This window comes from Sinocyclocheilus rhinocerous, unplaced genomic scaffold (genome assembly GCF_001515625.1).
Source record: "Sinocyclocheilus rhinocerous isolate Xijiao unplaced genomic scaffold, SAMN03320098_v1.1 scaffold4580, whole genome shotgun sequence".
In the NCBI taxonomy this organism is placed as follows: domain Eukaryota; kingdom Metazoa; phylum Chordata; class Actinopteri; order Cypriniformes; family Cyprinidae; genus Sinocyclocheilus; species Sinocyclocheilus rhinocerous.
Window position 1 is genome coordinate 52,152 of NW_015641256.1, and position 17,680 is coordinate 69,831.

The 17,680-nt window shown below is 39.1% G+C and overlaps 1 protein-coding gene across 4 annotated transcripts in view; it reads right to left on the bottom strand.

Annotated features, from left to right (window-relative positions):
- The window catches only part of LOC107754737 (cytosolic acyl coenzyme A thioester hydrolase-like), a 93,074-nt gene that overhangs the window by 18,221 nt on the left and 57,173 nt on the right, over positions 1 to 17,680 (bottom strand). For all 4 annotated transcript variants that reach the window (XM_016571305.1, XM_016571302.1, XM_016571303.1 and 1 more), the window contains one exon: positions 14,395 to 14,511. In XM_016571305.1, the coding sequence (XP_016426791.1) occupies positions 14,395 to 14,511 (117 nt within the window). The remainder of the gene's footprint in view (positions 1 to 14,394; positions 14,512 to 17,680) is intronic.

A 17,680-nucleotide genomic window follows, 5' to 3' on the forward strand; every position in this document is an offset into this window, starting at 1 on the left:
TATAGGACTCTATAGAGAGGCTTGTGAATTCCCTAGTTGTTTTTATACATAATTGTTTACTTTTATTAGGTTGTGGATTTAAATGTATATTAAGGCATTCTCAAAGACTACTTTTTGTCAAGGTTTATATTTTTTGTTGTTTTAAATGTTGATTTGAGGTGTAGGTTTTTGCATTATTATTACTACATTCAAATCTGAACACAGAAAGCATTTTGTTACACAAAACATTACAATTCTTTAAAAATGTAACAACAATTAACAGGAATGCTTTATCAGAGCTTAATTCTTCTGGGTCTGATCTGATTTTAACCTCTTATTTCAGTCTTCTGACTCATTTTGGCTATATGGTTATAGCCATACCAACTCATTTGAGTATAATTCTGTATGTGTGTGTCTGTGAGTGTGTGTAAGTAAGAGAAGTCCAGAGAAGAGAGCGTAATTAAAAACATGCTAGCCAGAACAGATTCTTTTCTGAAATGGTCAGGCCTGGAGATTAAGGACACAAAATGTACTGTTCTGTATGAGAGGAGGAGTGGAGGGAACAGGTGGTACCGCTCAAAATCTGATAAATGTCCAGTGTTTACAGTAGCAACAAAACCTATACATGTATATACTTTTCATGGGACATACACTTATCTTGGACATAAAATTAATATTGCAGGAGAATGGAAAGAGCAAGTAGACATCATCTTGTCAGAGTTCACATGCAGGCTGGACGAGTATCACTGGAGTGGGCCCGGTCTGACTCTGAGAGTGTGAGAGTCTCGGAGGATACCATCACTGACCTCCAGACTTATGTCAGCGCAACAGCCACATTCGGTGGATATAGCCACCCGCTAACATCCGCAGGTGCCAGGTATGGATTTATACCAGCATGCGGATTTCCCACCATCTGAACATGCTGAATAATGATGACAAAGATGTTAGGGAGTTGGCTCGATCGTCCCTGTTCCTGGACCTCAGGAGAAGCAAGGTGCCATTATCCAGGGAGTTAGAGCCCCACTTCCTTGGTTTCAAAAGAAAACCCAGCGGGAAACTTGATACCCACTCTGCTGGTTTTGGTGTCTGGTCAGACTGGCTGGACCTGCATGATCTCTGTGTAAGAACTGGAGTATCACTGGAGTGGGCCCGGTCTGACTCTGAGAGTGTGAGAGTCTCGGAGGATACCATCACTGACCTCCAGACTTATGTCAGCGCAACAGCCACATTCGGTGGATATAGCCACCCGCTAACATCCGCAGGTGCCAGGCGAACTCTCATGGATTTACATCAGTATCACCAAAAACAACACCGGACTGGACTGAACCTTCAGGGAAAACTTGCATGTCTTCCCTCTGCTGATCATTCTGTTTCTTACTCATTTCTCAATAATACTGCACTCAGTGAGAACATTGCCATTTTCACAGTAAAAGCCAGATTACAAGTTCTTCCTACTAGACTCAACCTTTCTATCTGGTTTCCTACAACTCAGGTTCCTCACTGTTTGCATCACACTACAGAACAGATCACTGAAACATTGCCACATATCCTGAACGGCTGCCATGCTTACAAGGGAATGTACATAGCACGCCACGACAGAATAGTGGACCTGATAGTGAAAGACATATCAAACCATTTACCACCTTTAGTAAGAATATACAAACATTCTTGTGTAAAATCATCTATGTTTCAATATTGTAGTAGTACCTCTGAAATCTTTTCATGCCTGTCTGCTAATACACCAGATGTTGTTGTGATTAATGAGGAGTGTAGAGAGGTGTTTGTTTTGGAGGTTGCATGCACCTTTGACTCTAGTATGGAGGAAGCTTTCATGACTAAAGTCATTAAATATCAACCACTCCTAAATACTATTTCAGAGATAGGTTATAGAGGCCGATTACTTGTTTTTATATTTGGCAGCTTAGGACACACACACAGGCTGGTTGTAAGAGGGCTTCAACAACTTGGGATGCCCAAAAAGAGGGCTAAACGGCTAGCAAAGTACTGTGCTTTGTCCTCTATCATAGGCAGCCGTCATATATGGCAGAGACACTGTTATTTATACCCAACTGAGTGATATGCTTAATATTGTGAAGACCTGTTGCATGCCATTGGTCCATGATTTTGTACATGTATATAACTGCATCTACAATATTTATGTCCCTGCAGTTATTTATTTTAAGTGGACTTAAATAAATTGTTAAAATGTGTGTGCGTAGATGTATCTGTTTTACACTCTTGATGTTTTAGAGTGTAACTCCTTCCTTGCTGTCCACTTTTTACTGCATTGTAGTTGAATTATTGATTTTATTTTACATAGTTGCAGTGTTACAGTCACACCAGTTCATAGGTGTGTGTGTGTGTGTTCAAGTGTGTGTCTGCGCGTGTGTGAGTTGGTGTGTTGACTTGGCACTCTAGATGTTTTAGAGTTTCACAAATTGCTGTGCAATTTTTTTCTGCATTGTGGGGGATTTATAGATTGTACACACAAACATTTTCTGTATTTTCGATTTTTTTTCCCCATTCATTCATTCATTTCCTATGGTCGGTCATTTCTGACCGAAGACCATGAGTGTGACTACTTTTTTTTATGAGCACTTAGCTTTTTCGAATCATGCCCTCAATTCTTTTGTGTTCACATACCAAGTGCCATAAAAGTCACCAAGTTTCGTACCATTCTGGTGAAGCCAGATTTTCTACGATTTTTTAAAATTCAAAATGTAAAATTCTCCGGTCAGAAGTGACCGAAGACCACACAAGGGTTAACCAAAGTTGGTTGGGAACTGCTGCCTAATATCTCTTTTCAATTTCAACCATTTACAGGCCTTCCAATGCCTGTAATTTGATTAACATTAGATTGTCTGCATAGGTCCAATAGCTCCAGATTTATGGATCAACCGCTATTAATGTGGACTGGTCCATATGAAGAGTTTGGTTCCAAAACGCGATAAACAGCATTTCACGAGTTCGCACTAACATGTAATATGATTGAGCAATTAGTAGCATATTTGGCATGCTGTCCAGAGGGAGGGACTCTTCATATTTTCCTTTAACTTGTAAAGTCATGGTTTTTGAGGATTGAGTGCATGTCACACAACCTGTTGATGCTGACTCCTGTCTAATTCGTCTAGATTCTACCAAGTGACAGATGAATTTGCACCAAAATAATGAACTACCTTCTGTCTTTAACCGATATTGTTTTGCTTCTCTAAGTATTCACAATTATATGGTTGCATTTTTATTTTTTTTTTGCATTTAGTATTGCATTTAGTATTATTTATCTGCTGTCTGAACCAGACTAGTTCATGATCAGATCAGAATGAGCTCTTGGGTTGCTCTCAGTAGGCAACCACTCATGTAATGTATTGTGCAACTTGTACACTTTACTTGTAACTTTGTGTAAAGCTCATAAGTAACACAAAATAAAGATAAAAAGTTTCCAGTCCGTATGGAGAATGACAGAATTAATGAGGCCGCATGAATGTGCAGAAGGCTGGTTGTGGGTGGGGCGACCATGTGTCACTTGCAGCCTCCTCCAAACAAACAATTATATATAACCTATCCAATGACTTTGATCTGATTAATCAAGTTTTTTTTTTTAAAGCATCACTTACTCACTTTTTTACTTATTTTTTTCTTTTGACTGGCCCTCTCAGTGATGCAGGTTTGACACCAGCCTCTATTAAACACACTCCAGAAATGGACAGACCTCATTATCCCTTATATACCACATACCCTTAATGGATTCTAGGAAAAAAGAATGCTTAAATGTACCTTTAAGCATTTAATGGAGCCCTGAGGTAGATGCAGAATGCCTTAATAAGACCTGGGGACTCCCTATCCAACGACTTTGATCTGATTAATCAAGGTTTTTTTTTTTTAAAGCATCACTTACTCACTTTTTTACTTATTTTTTTCTTTTGACTGGCCCTCTCAGTGATGCAGGTTTGACACCAGCCTCTATTAAACACACTCCAGAAATGGACAGACCTCATTATCCCTTATATACCACATACCCTTAATGGATTCTAGGAAAAAAGAATGCTTAAATGTACCTTTAAGCATTTAATGGAGCCCTGAGGTAGATGCAGAATGCCTTAATAAGACCTGGGGACTCTGAATTTCTAGTTACAGTGTAGAAAAGTGGATCTTGCCCATTTAAAAAGCATTCGTAGCAATTTGTCATTTAGAACAAGGGTGAGAAAAAGAGGATGGTTGAAATTGTTAGGTCCATTCCCTGCCTTCTTTGATGTACTGTATACGTCTAATCTTTATTTCCATGGAAACAGAGCCTGAGGGCAGATATATTATTTTGTTCTATCGTTCCTTCACAGTCTTTCCGGTCAATTCATCTGATCTCTCAGGAAAAATTAACAGTTGGCCTAGAATACCAGACATACATAATCTATAAATAAATAAATAAATCCGTTTTTTTGAGTATTCAATATTTCTATTCTGCTCCCAAATCTCACATTCCATCCTTTTCGTTAAAATAAAATAGCATGATGAAATCTCCTGTGTGGCAAGCCTTGCTGAAGTACAGAGCTATTGAGTGAGCTGAATTATTATTTAGATTTTCTTATGCTATGTTTATTTAACATCTAGCTCTGATTCTTAGACTACGCTCCTTGATGTATTTCCTGTTTTCTTCAGTTTTCCTTAGTTTTGTTGTATTGTTCTCCTGGTTTGTGTTAGTCAGGGAGTTTAGTCCTGGAGAATTAATTTGATTTATTTATTTATTTTAGATAAGATTCATTTTTAGTAAAGTTTGCCAATAATTTTAAAGGTTAACACTAAAGGAGAAAATGAAAACAGAAGTCTGTTTTTGTTAAACCAAATAATTATTTGAATTTGAATTATGCTTCAACAAAGCCTAGATATTTAAACCTGTGTCTTCATTTAAACATATGTTGATTCAGGTCATAACACTCATCATGATATTCTTTATTACTATATATATATATATATATATATATATAGAATGAAGGGAAACTATGTAAAGAAAATTGCATTATTTTAATATCAAGTTAGTTCTTTGTAGTTAACACTGTCATGTCACCTTAAAAAAAGTCAACATCCAGGTGTAGGCTAGTGCTGTAACTAACTAAACATCATGTGCAATTGTAAATAAGCCTAAAGCTGAACTGCTCAAACTGTGACAGACTGGTTGGACTTCGAGAACTGTGGTCTCCAGGTCCTGCCTATAATCTCGACAGAGATGAAAGAAATATCTGTAGTTCTTTGAAAGCTTTTCTGGAATTTGACTTCCCAAATTAGGTATTGTTGTTGTGCCCTTGGAGAAATTTGAGCTGGTCAGCCACTTCTGGGAATATTCACTAGTTTTCAGAGTCTTCTCATTTGAGAAGCAACATAGCCACCATTTGGTTCAGTGTCAAAGGACCTTATAAATAGTTTGTAACCTTTCAGATTCATTTATCTCAACAGCTTTTTTAAGCCATTTTGTCTTTGTGACACTGTAGAAGTCTTGTAATGACTACTTTTCTCTGATAGAAAGGTTCAATGCATGCATTTTAAACTCAACAGTACAACAGCTTGTCCTTGTTTATTCTCCTAAATAACCAACTAAAGTATGTTGATCTCTTACTTTCAAGACAAATGACTTTTGGAACCAACTATTTCAGCACAAATTAACAGCTAGCATAGCACTTGCTAAATGTATCTTATATAGCATGCATAACATTTAATGAACAAGATAGTACTTGTCACTGGCAGTCATTGCTCATATGTCCTTGCCCAATATAAACTATTTCATCTGCTCACAAAAAACCACTGAGTGAGAGAAATATGCAATAAAAGAGGAAATCAGGAAGGTACAGTGAATACTTTTTGTAACTTTTTCAAGTTTTCATCTCATAATTTTAAAGGTATTTGTCAAAAGAATAAAAAAATAATACTGAATGCTGCACTGAATTTTGTTTGTTTGTTTTGTAGTCAGCCTAGTCTTAATAAATACCAAAATACTGATTGTCAGCATCAGCAGTAATAACTGTAGCTGATTAACCTGCTGATAAACAGAAGAGTGTTCTGACATCCACATCAGTGGATATAATCTATAGAGCATATAGATGTGCTAAAATCCACAATGCTATGATGTAAAACACTTGTTTACCACATCACTGTGCAGCTCCCATAGTGAACTGTTATTTTATATATACTGTATAGAGTGGGAGTTGTAACGTTAGATACCAGAGGGAAAATCTGGGATGTTTAATTACATGTTTTGTCTTTACCAGAGAATGTAAAATGCCTGCATGTGGTTGTCTCAGTACAGAGCGGCAGGGCATGAATAGTCCCACTTATGACGTTTATAAAAGGGTGCCAGGAACAGTGTAAGACAAGTTTAAAGCATCCCACAAAGTTGACCTAACCATTACAGCCATTAAAGCCATTAAACCATTAAGGCTGACCTAACTTAAGTTCACTGATTCCAGGAAGGGATGCTTATGTTTGATATACAGCAACCAGGACATCTGGAAAAAATCAACCCTGTGCATCACCACAGGCAGTCAACACGCTCATTCCCTTACACAGCAGAAACAGAAAATCTATATCCTAGTCACACAAACCACCCTTCCTTCCATCCAGCCAGCAAACAATAAGAGGAAAACCTCAATTCTACAAAGTGAAAAATACATTCAATAAGAAATAAAATGAATAAGAAACTAAAGGGGTCATATGACGTTGCTAAAAAGAACATTATTTTGTGTATTTGGTGTAATGCAATGTGTTTACGCGGTTTAAGGTTAAAAAAACACATTATTTTCCACATACTGTACATTATTGTTTCTCCTCTATGCCCCGCCTTTGACATGGCGGCGGCTGCAACAACAATACTACAGCGAGAATAAAAGTTACTCCTTCTTTCTTTGCGTATACATATGGGCGGTGTTATGCAAATCTTCCCACACAGTGACGTAGACATGTGGGGCGTGTTTGAACGAGGTGTTTTAGGAGGGCGTGGCTGAGCATTCACTTTTATAAAGAATATCTCTTAGGGTTTGAGACTTTAATCTTTGCAACTTTACGGATCTTCTGTATGCACGAACAGCTTTTAACACTCCAAAGACAAAGGAAAACATGAAATCGCATCATATGACCCCTTTAAATTGTTTCTGTAAGGCGTTTTAAATTAACAGAAAAATAACAGAATACCAGTTCGGAAAGACATGTGGAGTAAATAAAATAATTTTTGAGTGAACTATTCCTTTGAAACATGCCGCAGTGTTACTAATAAACCATCAACAGCTAAAACTGCTGTTACTGTGTCACAATTCTCGGGAGGCAAGGAGCGAGGAACGAGGAAACACGGAAATACTTCAATTCACAGTCTTTAATGATCACACGGGGAACATAGGAGACACAGGAACACATGGAATGACGTTCGAGGACCGACACACACTAACTGAAAGGACTGGGGCTTTTAAACACTGGGTGATTGGGAAAACACAGGTGCAAGGAATGACTAATTAAAGGGAACACAGCACACCTGGGAGGGAAAACACAACACAAAGAGTCCAGGGGCGTGACATACTGTCTGGACTCCAGTAAGCAGTGTTGGGGGTAATTTTGTTATATAATCAGATTACTTTTTTCAAGTAATGCAATACTTTTTAATTTACAAGAAAATATCTGAGTTACTTTTTTTCAAATAAGTAATGCCAGTTACTTTGCTTTCCCATTGTGAGAAATCGGGAGTGAGTGCAGAGGCGTTGTGTGAGCTGTGTGAACATGATGCTCACTGTAGTTCTCAACTAAATGTGAACATGCATTTACTTATCTCACTTGCACAAAAAAAAACAGATTCAGAATTCCTCAAAATAAATGAAAACAGTGAAAAGCAAACTCAGAAGAGGACACAAACCTGCAATAATTAAATTATGTTAAATAACACAGTAACACTTTAGTTTAGTGGGCAATTCTCACTATTAACTAGTTGCTTATTAGCATGCATATTACTAGTTTATTAGTACTTATACAGCACATATTAATGCCTTATTCTTCATGACCATATTTTAGATCCCTTAATCCAACCCCATACCTAAACTAAACAACTTCCTTAAAAAGCAGCAAATTAGGAGTTTACTGAGGCAAAAGTAGTAGTTATCAGTTTGTTAACACTGAGAAGTGGACCCTAAACTAAAGTGTGACCAGTAACACAAATACCCAATTAATCCAAATAATCCAGTTCAACCATACTAATAAGCAAAAAATGACATTAGTTAACAGCACATTTGTTTTTCATTGCTATATTAAGAGTATTGAACTTCTTCTCCTGCGTCCTATTCTTCATGCAATCCAGAATGGCAGCACAGCAGAAAGGTTTGTTTGAGCTGTGTCCTTTACTCATTTCACTTTTCAAGTGAAACCACTTTTACTTTTGCCAAAAATAGAAAGTTTTTATATTAAAAACAAACAAGTAAGTCCAGCCCAGATGAGAAAAAGTAACACAAAAGTAACATAATGCATTACTTTCCATAAAAAGTAACTCCTCAACACTGCCAGTAAGCATGCACCACAGGACTATACTCCCTGTTCACTGCTTCTTTCTGACAGAATTAACATTTACACAACCATTTCCTCTTCCAGAGAACTACGCAGACTGTGTGGCATCAGATCACTGCTCTTTCCGACTGAACATTTGACCAGTCAGGCAGAGTTTAGTTTGGGACTATTTGTTCTCCCTGCTAACTGCAGACGCTTTTTTATTATTGTTTCAATTATGTTTGGTGATGGTACTGATGTAGAAATTAACACTATAAAGAGTTAAAAATCCAACCAAAGTAGCTGCCGCTGAAATAAGACTGAGAAAACTGAATAATTCAAAATCCTGAAAGCTTTACCAAGTTCATGTCAGAAAGACACAATGGCTCTGAAAGTATTTTAAAATGAGAAGAATGATTTCGAGCAAGGTTTTGGGACACTAGAAAGAATTTGCTTTTTGTATATTTTCACACCTTTATAACAGAACATTGGCTCGTTTGTCAAGTCTCATAGAATTAGCACATGAAAAAGTTTTAGAGTATGCAAACATGAATGTGTCCGATGAGTAATGAATGAATGGAGAAAGTAATAAGCATAATAATTAATGGAATGAATAATTCATTTTTGCTCAGTCATTTAATATGAAAGAATAGTAAACCTCAAGAATTCATGTGTTGTGAAGGAGGCTGAGTCAAGCTCTCAGTTTATTTTAGAGGAAGGATGAAGAGTCTCTGCTTTGGTGAAATTATGCGTAGCCACAGTGTCATCCATTGTACAGTATATACACTGAAGATCAATGAGGCTGTTGATTTCTTCCATTCTATGTTACATAGAGTACAATACAAGCAAAATGTACTAATAGGATGACGACATGACAAACTATGGCAAGCCATTTTGACTGAGAATGAATAAAAGTCAAAACGGCTTGCCATAGACAAACAAATGTTCTTCTAAAAATGTCTTCTAAATCATCAACAACATCAACTAAAAATCCTAGATTCTGTATTATGCCGATAGATTGTTCTAATGTTACACTCATAAAAACAGAATTTTTGACATCTTGGAAAGGAAACTGTCACAGTTATGGACCTTTTGTTGTGTTTTAGTCAGTTCTCTCACTCCTGCCCCATTCAGTTTCTATCAGTTTCTCATGTGTTCCCTTAGTTGTAAATCACCTACACCTGTCTTCCCCTCATTAGTCTCATTATTTAAGCTCCCTCTTTAGTTCTATCCCTTGTCGCTTATTGATGTTAGCTCATGCTGTGTGTTGGTATACCTGTTCTCCTGTGGATTACTATTAAAAGGACTGTTTAATCTTCTTCGTCGTGTGCTTATATCTCTCCCACACAACCGTGACAGAATAACCGACCCCAAAAAAAGTATGTTTTACGTATCCCTGCTTGTTTGTTTTCATTTCTTTTCTCTTTTTTTTGCCATTATGGACACTCCATACATTCTCCTCCTCTGTCTTGAGCAGGGGGAGCTTACCCTCGAGTTCCACAAAAAAATCCACACACGAATTTTTGTGGAAATCGCCAACTTCACACATTACCCTGACGACTGCCTGTGTACCTTATATAAGGCAAGCCTCAACACCGCTACACAGGCTAAGTTGTCTGGGTATGGTCCTCGGGGGGGATTTTGCCAAATTTGTGGAGTGTGTGCTGGTGAGCTGCAATTCAATGTTCACCATCAGCCCAGTTGACGAGGGTTTCACCAGCCCCACTCCGGAACCCGAGCCCAGCCAACCATCACCCCACTGCGCAGAGCATCAGCCAGAGCCCACCACAGACGGAGAGCCAAAGCCTGCCGCGACCGACGAGCCATCACCAAGAGTGACAGAGCTAAGGATCACCCCGGAGCCAGAGCCTCGTCGATCGTCTGATCAGGTGCAAGAGCCAGCAAAAATGCACGTGACGGTGGATGATACAGTGGAGATCAAGGACGCGGAGGAAAGCCTGTTCCACTGCTGAGGGTGAGCTCAGAGGAAACTATGGATATATATGCAGAGATGCCTATTCTTCTTCCGCCGTCATCATCTGTCTGCCCCATCACGACCATGGAGGTTGTGCCCGAACTGTCTGTCTGCCCTGAACTATCTGTCTGTCCTGTCACACCCACAGAGGTCGTTCCCCTGTCCATAGTGCTTCTGGCACTGGGAGTCGTTATTTGGTGAGTGTGGGTAGCATACACCATCCCAGAACCCCCTGACTGTCATGAACTCCCACCCAGCATCCCTCTCCCACCTCCGCTCCTCTATCACCTTGGCTCCTCAGTCTCACCTTCGCTGACTCCTGTCAGTCCCTCAGCTCATCCTCAGCTTGCTATCTGTGGTGGGGATTAACAGCGGGCCTGTCAGTCTCCAGTTCCTTCATGGTTGGAGGATCCCTGGTCTCCACCTCAAACGTCAGAGACCCAGACTCCACCTCGGCCCGTCAGCCCATCAGCTCCAGCTTGACTCCTAGCTCCCTCATCTCCACCATGGCCCGTCAGTCCACCAGCTTCGCCTTGGTCGGTTGTCCCTCCGGCTCCGCCTTGGTCAGTTGTCGACCTGCCTGCACCTGCGGCTTCGGCTAGCTCCTCCTTCCCCCCGGCTCCGCCTTCATCCTCGGTCCCACCGCCTCAGCCTCTGGCCTCAGGATTTCCGGTTCCTCCTCAGATGCTCATCACCGCGGCTCTTTTGTCTATGATGCTCTTGTGCACCCAGATTCCACCTCGGCCCGTCAGCCCATCAGCTCCCGCTTGGCTCCTAGCTCCCTCATCTCCACCATGGCCCGTCAGTCCACCAGCTTCGCCTTGGTCGGTCGTCGACCTGCCCACGCCTCAGGACTACACTCCTCTGGCTTCGCCTCGTCCCTCCATCCCTCTGGCTCTGTTGGGCTCCTCCCTTCCTCCAGCTCCGCCTTGGTCCTCTGTCGCTCCGGTTCCACCGTGGCCTTCCGGATCCCTGCCTATGCCTCGGTCTCCTGAACCGTCGGCTTCGCCATGTCCCTCCGGATCCTCAGCGTCGCCTTGGCACTTTGGCTCTCCATCTCCACCCTCAGCTCCATTACCACTGGCTCCGCCTCCATCAGTCAGCCCCCTGAAGTCGTCAGCCCTTCCTCCACCATGGCTCCTCCCTCTATCAGCTCCACCGCCTTCCTGGCTGCGCTCTGGGACTTGCCTTGCTCCTCCTACTCCTGGCTCCTCCCTCCGTCTGCTCCTCCCTGGTCCCTTCTGTCCTCTCTGTTACCAGCCTTTTGCCTGCTCATCATCCTCCTCCTGAGACTTTGCCGTCCCTCCGCAGTTGGTCCATTTGCGGCGTGAGGTCACGCCTTCCGGGAGGGGGGAGTACTGTCACAGTTATGAGCCTTTTGTTGTGTTTTAGTCAGTTCTCTCTCTCCTGCCCCATTCAGTTCCTCATGTGTTCCCTTAGTTGTTAATCACCTGCACCTGTCTTCTCCTCATTAGTCTTTTTATTTAAGCTCCCTCTTTAGTTCTATCCCTGGTTGGTTATTGATGTTAGCTTATACTATGTGTTGGTATCTGTTCTCCTGTGGATTACTATTAAAAGGACTGCTTAAACTATCTTCTTCATTGTGCATGTGACGAGTGGGGGCGGGGCCGAGAGCCGTGGGAATGGAGCGAGGCCGGCGCCGGTTCCCGCCTCCTTCTTCCCGATCTAAAAACTGTGTTAGAGTGCCCTTATATCTCTCCCACACAACTGTGACAGAAACAAACTGTTGTGTTCCACAGAAGAAAGTATCGCTTGAGTTTTGAAGAGTATGAGAGTGAGTAAATGATGATCATTTTTGGGTGAGCTATTAACAAATTCTTTTTAAAAGCAAATAAAATCAAATGCATCAGAGTTTGTTTCATACATATTGTTTAAAAGGTTTGTAAAAAAAATGCTAACTGATCTCAACAATGTTCCCTCTAAGCTGCGCGCGTGCACAGCCTTCATTTGTCGCGACCGCGCAGAAGAAATAATATGCCGCGCACAGGACATACGCAAAAATAAGTTGGGAAAGCCATGAAATTGAAGTCTAGTTAAGTGCGAAATAATTGCAATGCTCAGACAAACCATTATAGAGTTGGTGTAGCTATAGAGAAAGAACCGGTAAATGCGGTTTACAGGTTTCATAGAAAGAGAATGATGTGTGCCAAATCCGTCGCTGTAGAAATTGAATACTGCAATGGTTGCGGACGAAATAACTCAACACAAGAGCCTACGCGAACACAGTGACATGTGAAATAAAACATCATGCTTAAAGAAGAGTGGCTTGATTAAGTGGTGGAAATAGAGGATGATGAGCACAGAACAGTAACAAAGCTCCAAGACATTTACAGTAGTGTGCAAACTCTACTAGCCAATATGGGGATGTTTAGATAACTGTAAAATAATTCATATGTTCACGTTTTTAGAAAATATTTATTGAAAATATTAGCTTTTTTATTATATTATATTATATTATATTATATTATATTATATTTAGGGTGTTTAGTTATACGGAATGGATCCGTGTACTGTAGTAGATATATGCAGTCAGCAGGCGGTTAGTTTCGTTTTTTTTTGGCATCTCCATGTGGTCCTGTTCGGTATCGCAACTTGGCTTCTCTAAAGTGTAAAAAAGCTCTTTGCTGTTGCACTGCACTATATACTATAAAATTCTTTTTTTTTTTTCTTTCATATGTGCTTATATGGGCTCCTTATATCATTTGGTTATTTGGTGTCCTTTTTTGGAAAGACATCTAAATTTATCTTGAAAAAAGCTTGCAGAAAATATAGATTTTTGAGAATCACCCTTCAATCTTTTGGTTTACTTTGCTGGATATAGCAAATGATGACAAAATAAACATTTGAAACAAGATAAATGGTCTATGCTTAATTTCATGAAGTGTGCGATTAATCGCCGCGTGAGTCCGTTATAATACATGTGTGTATGAGTGCTCTTGACGCACTGGTCACACATTGTATTTATGCACAGGCACAGACATTTCCGTACATTCACGTTGTTTCCACACACATTCACGATAATGCAAATGATGACAAAATAAACATTTGAAACAAGATAAATGGTCTATGCTTAATTTCATGAAGTGTGCGATTAATCACAGAAAAAGGATGTGATTAATCAGATTAAAAATTTTAATAGATCGTCAGCCCTAATTATATTATAAAGAATTGAACTCCTTTGTGTGAGATTTTTTTAAATGATTTTTAAATAGAATTTCTAGGTAACACAGCACTGTAAAAATGTTTTCTCAGGTAACCTAAAATGTGCATAATTTAGTTAGGCTACATCAACGGTCAAATCAAATATAAATAGCACATTACAGTTAAAAGTTACACAATTTTTTGTGTGTGCTGGACAGGCCTGGTATAAAGAATATTTTTGCTCAGGTGGCCGAAATATCCACCCAATAGGGACATTTTTTGCTCAGCAAAAAAAAAAAAAATTAGAGGGAATATTAGTTATATACTGTATATCCCAGATCTGACCTGGAATGCAACAAGTTCTAATAGAGTAATGTGCAGCAGTATAATAAATGATACATATAAATCTACATAAATTATAAATGTCTTTCAACTGCCCATCTTTTACAAAACAAGAACTGAGAAAAAAATCATTAGAATTGCCTAGCGGTCCAGTTGAACTATTGATGACAATTCAGACTCTATGTTTGGCAAACAATAGTAGTATTAAGCAATGCGTCATGCATGCAACTTTCCACTAATCTATTTACAACCCATGCTAAAAAACTGTCTGTCTTTAACTCATCACAACTGAAGACCACTTTTTGGAAATTACATGAAGTAAGTTTGGCTTTCCTTTCATAAAGATGTCTGTTAGATTTCTGTGAGAATCAGAAACCATGTACCAACAATATTCTGTATGTTACAATGAAAAGAAGCATGTGTTTTTTAATTACCTTTCTTGATCTTACGATGAAAGTTAATGGCGTCCACAGATGCCGTTACAATGTTGGTCTTGCAATGACGAGCAGCAACAATCCCTGCCACCTCGTCCATCAGCTTCATGGTCACACCTGAGGATGACAGATATCAGGGCACTTTACAATCTCATTTACAATCAGAAGCATCAGAGTAAAAACCACTCAAAGGTCATTCACATAAACTGTTGGTTCTTCTGAAAGAAAATGCAAAGACACTTGTGATAATTAGAGTCGCGATCTCCTGCTGACGGTGCATATATAACCAGAATTCACTGCATGTACAGTATGTGCAGTAAATATCCTCTGACCTCACAATAAAGAACCAAATTACTTTAATGTTTTACAGGAACAACAATTATTTTTTTTCTCACTAAAATTATTGCTTTGACTCTGAAATAGCTCTGTTGTCATGACACGAGCTCAGTGTCAGGCTGGATGGCTGATGCCCACTGCTATGACAGTGTTGCAGTGACATTTAAATGTGTGAAATGCTATCATTTAATGCCAAAAGAGAACTAACAGCATAATATCTGCAAATAACAGCAGCAGCGACATAAAAGCTAATGCAAGCTAATAGTCGAGAGTCCATTTCATTATCATCCTTCATTATCAACACTGTTTTGGCTGATATGGCATTGCTATTTTCATACTAAATATACTCATCAGTGAAATGCAAAACCTGTTGTTAAATGACAGAAAATTACATTAAAGCACAAATGATGCAGTATGATTACTGCTTAGTAAGCACTGTAACAGTAATCATTGAAATTGCACAGCGCACGGCTGGGACAAAGTTCAGTGCTTTATGAATTATACATCTCTCTGGGCACAACAGGTCACCATCAGTCTCAGGAGAATCAGACCACTTGTTCTGAATCACAATATCTGTATGACTTGGAAATTTCACTGTCCAAACCCATTCCAATAGGTTTGTGTGAGGATAGTTTGTGTGATATAGATTAGTTGATAAGTTGTTTTTCTTTCATAATCGTCTCATTAGCCAAAGCTCTGAAATCTAATTTGGGTTGCATTCAGATTAAAAAATGGCATGCCAAGGCACCATGGCCCGTTTGACGATACTGACACCAAACGCCACTGCTTCTTACAAGTATTGGAGATGAACGTGACATGCAAGTCAGAATGTGGATCGTGGGGGGTGACATTTGAGAGCTGCAATAAAAAGGAATTTAATTTTTTTCCTTTGTGTGAAGATTCTACAGAATTTCTAGATGAGTAAACAATGCCAGAATTTTCATTTTTGGGTGAACTGTTGCTTTGAAATCAATAATATAGCTTGCACTGAATATAGCCTACTATATAATGTGTTTTAACATATGTTGCTTGCATTTTAAAGTTTTTTAAGCAATCACAACATTAAGAATCATATACTTAAAATACAGAAAGTAAGAAGGCCTTTGTAAAAAAGTTTTTGATCCATATACATTTAAAACTTAAATGCTAATTAAAAATAAAATCATGTCTAACATTCATGAAACTCTTGTCCAAGCGGCACACTGTACACACTGTGCAATAACAAAACCTGATGCCTAATAAAATCACAGAGCTAATATGTATTTTACTAACCGCTGTGGAGCAGTAATGATACGAACAGTCAGCTCATGAAAGTCACTCTAGGTGTGAAGACTGCTAAGAATGGCCACGAACTCAAGAAAATATATGGTGCTCTCTGGCTTTGAAAAACATCTGGCCTGATAAATGGAAGCAGACTGTGTGTGATATAAGGCCTCTAACGACCATTTCTATTGTTCCAGGACCTGAGTTATAAAGGGGTCACATCATGGAAAACATAATTTCTCTTGCTCTTTTGAAATAAAGAGTTCAGTGTACTGTGCTGTAGCATTAAGGATGTGACATCACAACCATAACCAACAGATGATTAAAACAGATACTTTTTAAAATTATTATTATTCTATAACCAATTCCAGTGTAATAGTGTTGAATGGGGACATGCAAATTAGTTTTTATTTTTCATGCTAAACATAAAATGTATCAAATAATGTGACTTAATAATCTCGTTAAGTATGTCGGTAGTATATTATGGGAACACACCACACAAATGATAGTCTAATATTTCCTTAGAATGATCTTTGTAATGACACATCATTCTAAAATTGTGATCATTCTAAAATTCATTAGATCAATAAGAATTAATTAGATCAGGGAAAATTGTTTGACATAACTATTATGGTTGTAAAAAACTGGAACCATATAGAGCTATGAGACAGTTAAGTATTGGAAACTCAGTCTTAAGCAAAAAAAAAAAAAAAACTCAAAACGGATGGATAATTTAGCAAGAAGGTCAGCAGATAGCACAGATACAGAACAGAATGACACTACTAGGAATATTTATATTCCAAGATGACTTGCAATTCACAGCGCCAATGCTTGTTTTGTAAGCTCCCTTGACACCAAACAGGCAGAGACTTGACTACTCTGGATCAGTGTATGAGCTGGTTTTAGTGAGGGACCCTGGGGACTCTCAGCTCCAAGTGAGATTCCCTCAATTTACGCATGGCACTGAAAGCACACTCCATCCTCAAAAACTCTCTCCTGACAATCTGTGGCAAAGTTTCTTCACAAATCTCAGCTAGTGAGAACGCGTCATCTCTGGATGTGCAGAGGTGTAAAAATATAGGAGAAGCATGAAATGGCTGTTGAGGTTTTGCATGAATCATAAAAGGGGCCATTTTGGACTTAAGGATATGAGTTTTGTCAGGCAAGAGGCTCCTTCTGCAAGCTTTCACATCTGATCCTGTGTGATTCAACACTATCAACCTTGTCTACCCTGAGTTGCAAACTATTCATGTTTGTTCTTTCATATGACAAAAATCTACAGTGGATATCCTGTTCAAATTGCTGCTTTTATCAAACAATGATAATTCAAGTAAAATTAATGTAGATCTTTTACTACATATACCCCCGGTTTCACAGACAAGGCTTAAGCTAGTCCCAGACTAAAATGCATGTTTGAGCTGTCTCAACTGAAAATATCTTGCTCTGACATATCTTAAAATATGTCAGTGTCATTGTTCTGTGATCTCAAGATGCACACCTGTAATGTTTTCTTCTAAGGCATTTTTGTAAAAGTTGCTTAAATATCTTAATTTAACTAAGGCCTAGTCCTGGCTTAAGCTAAGCCCCGTCTGTGAAACCGGACCTATGAATAATTACAATGCATTATACCCCTTAATAACCCTTTACAATGCATTATAGCCTACATCAAGGCTTTAAGTAAAGTGTT